The sequence below is a fragment of the Vicia villosa genome, linkage group LG1 (genome assembly GCF_029867415.1).
Source record: "Vicia villosa cultivar HV-30 ecotype Madison, WI linkage group LG1, Vvil1.0, whole genome shotgun sequence".
Taxonomy (NCBI): domain Eukaryota; kingdom Viridiplantae; phylum Streptophyta; class Magnoliopsida; order Fabales; family Fabaceae; genus Vicia; species Vicia villosa.
In genome coordinates, this window is record NC_081180.1 from 97,661,445 (window position 1) to 97,667,108 (window position 5,664).

General features: G+C 39.8%; 1 protein-coding gene across 1 annotated transcript; it reads left to right on the forward strand.

The window, feature by feature from the left end:
- The first annotated feature begins 2,349 nt into the window (after positions 1 to 2,349).
- LOC131649887 (uncharacterized) lies at positions 2,350 to 3,552 on the forward strand. Its single transcript, XM_058919632.1, has one exon. The coding sequence runs from the start codon at positions 2,350 to 2,352 to the stop codon at positions 3,550 to 3,552; it is 1,203 nt and encodes a 400-aa protein (XP_058775615.1).
- Positions 3,553 to 5,664: the final 2,112 nt, after the last annotated feature.

Here is a 5,664-nt window from a genome sequence, read left to right on the forward strand (position 1 = left end):
TATATCAAGGTAACACCTCAAACTCAGAAATCCAATTTCTCATTCTTCGAGCTTTGTACATACTTCTTCAAAGGCCTCCACTCCATCCAGGTTAGGCTTTACAAGCTTTCAATTTACAGTCTTTATTTAAATTACTGTCAAATATAAATTGTGCATATATATTAGTTTAGAACTACGTTTGAGTGTAAACCCTAGGACAGTTAAACTATATATATATTATAGGAATATGGCCTAGGATTGAGAATGTCTTCCCGGTGAAGGCTCTTTCCTAATTAGAGATCTGTAGTTCAAACCCCCAAGATGAATTATTCCCGGTGAAACATCTTGGCAAAAACCTTAGAATCCAAAAATATAGGACACATCCACCCAAAGAGGAATTATTCCCGGTGAAACCTCTTACCCATTTGCTTAGAGCCAAAATAAGTTCAAAACTACATAGCTTTCTCTTGTGCTATAACAAGGACCCTCGATTAGCCTCCTCTTGGGCTTTGTACAAGGACCCACAGGCTTCTTAAAAGCATTTCCAGCTTCCTCTTGAGCTTGTATACAAGGACCCATCAGGTTTCTTATAAACATAGGAACAGGTCTTTAGTCACCTTTTAGCCTACCCTGGTGAGTTTTCTTCCAATTTAAACCAGACTTTTAACAAGCCAAGTTTGTCTCAATTTTGCATTGAGTACACCTTTTGGAATGAGAGACATGGACAGTCTCTGTCACCCTTATCTTCATCAATCTTCCTTAGCAGAGTCTAGGATCCATATTTGCTTATCCTCAGCATGAGTCAGCCTTCATCTTGGGCTTTAAACAAGAAGTCTCCACTAGATAATCTTTCTGCCATTCACCAAAAGAGTCACAACCCCTGGAAAGGGTTAGCCTCCAAATCAATCCATCATTTCAATAAAAACCCCTGGAAAGGGTTAGCCTCCAAAGTCAATTAATCAAAAAGAGTCAAAACCCCTGGAAAGGGTCAGCCTCCAAAAAACATGATAAAGTCAGTCTTTTAACAGACAATTTCTCCAGCTGAGTCAAAACCCCTGGAAAGGGTTAGCCTCCAAAATCAGTCTTTCAAAAATCAAAGATTCATTCTCTTAGGAGATAATCTCCCCAAATAGAGTCTCCCTAAGTAGAGTCAGCCTCAATTCTGGGCTTCGTACAGAACACCAAAAACTCCTTAGTTTAAATACTCCCCAGTAGAGTTATCATTTCAATAAGTCAATAAAATCAATCAAAAAGCCTCAAGCTTGGGCCTCATTCAAGCCAGCTAAAGTCAAATCTTTCATATAGTAAATAGACATAGCTTATCTCTATAGAGAGATATTTTTACTACTCTACCACATTCAAACAAACAAACATTTCAATTTCAATTTCATTCAAAGTCTCCCATTTAGGACTCTGAAAGACATGCTCTGGCACATCCCCAGACTTGTACACTTTCCCTAATTTGGATGAGCATCTTTCTTTCATTTTAGAGGCACGATGGCTGTCATACTTGATCAACCAAGTAGACTCCCCTCTTAATGAAACATCATTTTTTTAGCTTTTCTGTCACTTTTAAATGTTTGTGGTAGAATAGTACAAATACCTCTCTGTAAAGATGATTTCATGTCTCTTTACTGTAAACAGAGATTTAATTCCAAGCTTCAACCTTGAGCTTCAAGCAAGGCACCAAAAACAAGTAATTTCCCTAGTTAGTTCCCCGAACTACATTAAGCTCTGACTTCCACTAGGGATATGTAGGCATGAGGTTCACAAGGAATCTCAGCGAGCTAATAAAATACCAAAAATAGTCAGTCTGTCTATCTGTCTGTCTTTCTTTAATCAATTCAATTCTCTCTCCTAACACAAAGGAGAAACTTTCCCAATCATTAGCAGCAAACACAATCACAATGACACAGAGAAGGTTCCTGTAGAGTACTACAGATATGTAGGGTGTTTAAACACTTCCCTATGTATAACCGACCCCCCGGACTCTAGAATTTCTAGTCTAGGTGAAATCCCCACACTTAGCAAACTCCTAGGGTTTAGTTGAGATCTTTTTTTTCCCTTTCCTACTCGTAGGACCAATAAGAAAGTTCGTGTGATATCGTAGGAAGAACTGAAATAAAATTCATCCCACCACGGGCGCATTCTCCTTCCAAATTTCGCGTGAAGGGTTTAGCGTGCCGTCCTCCCAAGTGAAACGGGGAGGTAAAGAAAACGACACCACAGGAAGAAATTGTGGAGGCTTATCTCTGAGTTGGGCGTGGAATCAGGCAAGAACGGTATGGATTTTGTAGGAAAGATTGACGAGATGGAAAGAGCAACTCGGTTCAGGAAATCGGGCAAGCAGGGGTCTTACAATTTGGCACAATGATCATAGGTTCATTGAACATCAGAGGGGGAGGCAGTAGTGCTAAGAGGAGGAGGATTCATCAATTAATTGTGAAAGGTAATGCTGATATTTTTCTTATCCAAGAATCTAAGCTTGTTGCTGTTTCTAATAGTATTGCCTTTAGTTTTTGGAGGAGAAGGGATATAGGATTTTCGTTTATGTTGTTTGTAGGAGCTTTTGGAGGGTTAATTTCTCTTTGGAATTCTGAGTCTGTTCAAGTTCTGTGTAGCTTTGGTGGGGAGGATTATTTGGGGTTAAAAGTGGTCTGGATGGAGGAGGTTTTTTACATAGTTAATGTCTATTCGTCTTGCAATAGTGGGGAGAAAAGGGTGTTATGGAGGAAGTTACTAGATTTAAAATCTAGGTTCTCGGACGGAGAGTGGGTGATTGCTGGAGACTTCAACGCTGCTAAGAATATGAATGAGAGGAAGGGGAGTTTGGGGAGGTATAAAGTTAGCGAAGCGAGGGATTTTTTGGAGTTTATAAATTTGAGCAATTTGGTAGATGTTCCTAGTAAAGGAAAAAAGTTTACTTGGTTCGGAGGAGATGGGAAGGCGAGAAGTAGAATTGATAGATTTCTTGTGGCGGACAATATTGTGAACAAATGGGGAGTTGTTTGCCAAATGGTGGGTGATCGGGATGTGTCGGATCATTTTCCGATTTGGTTGATTAGTAATAAAGTGAATTGGGGCCCAAAACCTTTTAAGGTGAATGGGGAATGGTTCTCGAACAAGGATTTCTTACCGTTTGTGGAGAAGGTGTGGAAAGAATTAGTGGTGGAAGGGAGAGGAGATTCCGTGCTTAAAGAAAAGTTGAAAATTCTTAAAGAGAGTCTTAAGTGGTGGAATTTGAACGTGTTTGGCAAGTATGATTTGGCGGTGGAGGAAGGGGTTCGTGTTATGAATGAGGGAGACGAGATGGTGGATGATGTTGATAGAGGGGAGGATAGTTTGGGGGAAGATGAGGTGAGAAGAAAACGAAGAGCTTGTAGTGATTTTTGGTTTCATCTTAAAATAAAAGAGAACATGTTGATTCAAAAGTCGAGGTTAAAGTGGTTGAATGATGGAGATTGTAATAGTAGATATTTCCATAATATCATGAAATCGAGGAGAATCCGTAATCATATCGGTTCTATTGTTACGGAAAGGGGAGTGGTTGACTCGGTGGAGGAGGTTAAGTAGGAGGTTAAATTGCATTTTGAGAAGAAATTTTCCGATGGGGTGGGAGGGAGGCCGACTTTGGAGGGAATATCTTTTGTGAGTCTTAATCGTTTATAGAAAGATAGTCTTGAAAGCCCTTTTTCGGAGGAAGAGATTAAAGAGGCAATTTGGAGTTGTGACGGAACTAGAAGTCCGGGTCCGGATGGGTATTCCTTCTTGTTCATTAAGAAATTTTGGCATTTCATGAAGGCGGATTTTATCAATTGTTTGTCTTGCTTTCATCGGGAGGCTTTTCTATCCAAGGCTATTATCTCTTTTTTCCTTACTCTTATTCCGAAAAAATCTAATCCTTTGGGTCTTCATGATTATAGGCCCATTTGTCTTGTAGGTTGTATCTATAAAGTTATTTCTAAGCTCTTGGTGTCGAGATTGAAGAAAGTGCTTAGTTCGGTGGTGTCCGATTGCCAAAGCGCTTTTGTCCCGGGAAGACAATTATTAGATGGGGTTGTCATACCCCAAATTTGTCCTACCCTATTCATGTGGCTTATGGTTCATGTGCATACATTACTTAGGTCATAACTCATATTCATGCATCCATATCATTGGTATTATTCAAAAAAAAAGAGCTCTATTGCAAAGAAGTTTGATCAGAGAACAAGGAAGACTGAGGTATAATCATATGGTTCTATGTTCATTGAAGTCCTCCTGGATTGGGGTGTCTCTCTGCTTCAAATCAGGGCATTGATTGAAGAGTGCAAGCTTGCAAATCATCTGGTTCGTTAAATCAGGGTTTCTTTGACCAAAGTCAACCAGTTGACTTTCTGGTCAACATTTAATCAGGAATGGCTTCTATGTGTGAAAGGGCTTCTCATACTGGCTATGCGGATGTGTTTGTTTGACTGGATTTGATCGGAAGAGATTTAATCGGGAATTTCATCAATAGTCGGAAAAATCGGAACAGTTGACTTTTGGGTCAAAATCGGGAAAATTATTCAAATATTGACTTTTGGTGGAAAATTAATCAAGAAAAGTCGAAGAATGGATAAAATCGGGAGTTCGGCAAAAAGTTGGAAAAAAATAGAAAAAATACATTCCAACACTTAGAAAAAATTTTGATGTCTTAAATCTTGTTGAGCAGTCCACTTCAGCACCAGATTACATGTGGCAAACGACATTTTCCGGAAAAGTTTCCAACATCAAAGTTGTTCCTCTCATGGAGGAGAACAACTTTGTAGTTGGACACTTTTTCATTTGAAGCTTGTATGAAGAGTTAAAGTGGTGTGAAGTTGCTGGAAACTCATTTGAATCAAGTCACATTCCAGGTCACCAGTCAGGTCATGACCTGGCATTTTCACAAACACATGGCATGCCAAATCTCCAGCCATTTTTAGAGCTCTACAGAAGTGCTATGAATGCAAACTTGGTATCATTCTCTTCCTTGCCATCTCCTCTATCCATTGAAATAAGAATGGGTACAATTGGACAAATATTGAGTGAGATACAAGCCTTCAAAGTGGTGCCCCAACCCTGACCAAACTCTGCAGGCAGCCGTGACACAGAATTCTGGGCATGCAACGCATTTCAGCAAACACATGATGGGCCAAATGTCAAGCCCTATTTCTTCCTCCACAAGTCTCTATCTTAAACAAGCCCAGTTCTAAGCTATTCCTTGCCATGTCCTCTATCCAATGAGACCAGTATCACTGATTTTGGACATGTATTGATCGAGATAGAGAGGCTCAAAGTACCACCCTCGCAGAGTCACGTTCTGACCATACGCATGGGACAGCATCTTGCTGGGCGTGTGCAGTGGTGATTGCATGAGTTCAAGGCTATTTTTCTCATACTTCCAAGCCTTATCTTGAGATGTTTTCAACACCAATCTTGTTCTATCCCATTCCCTCTTTGATATGACACCATTCTTGCTTCATTTAACCACCCATGGCTTGAGATATAAGTGTCTAAAGTGAGCACCACGGCATGAAAGAAAAAAGCAAAGCAACACACAATTGCACCATACACATATTAAAGTCCCACATTGGAAAAATGGAAAAAGTTGTGTTGCAAGTCCCACATTGGAAAAATGGAAAAAGATGTGTTGCAAAATATTCCAAGTCCCACATTCAAGGATTA

Bases quoted from the DNA above. Each gene is read 5' to 3' on its own strand.
- LOC131649887 (XM_058919632.1), top strand. From the start codon at position 2,350: ATGATCATAGGTTCATTGAACATCAGAGGGGGAGGCAGTAGTGCTAAG.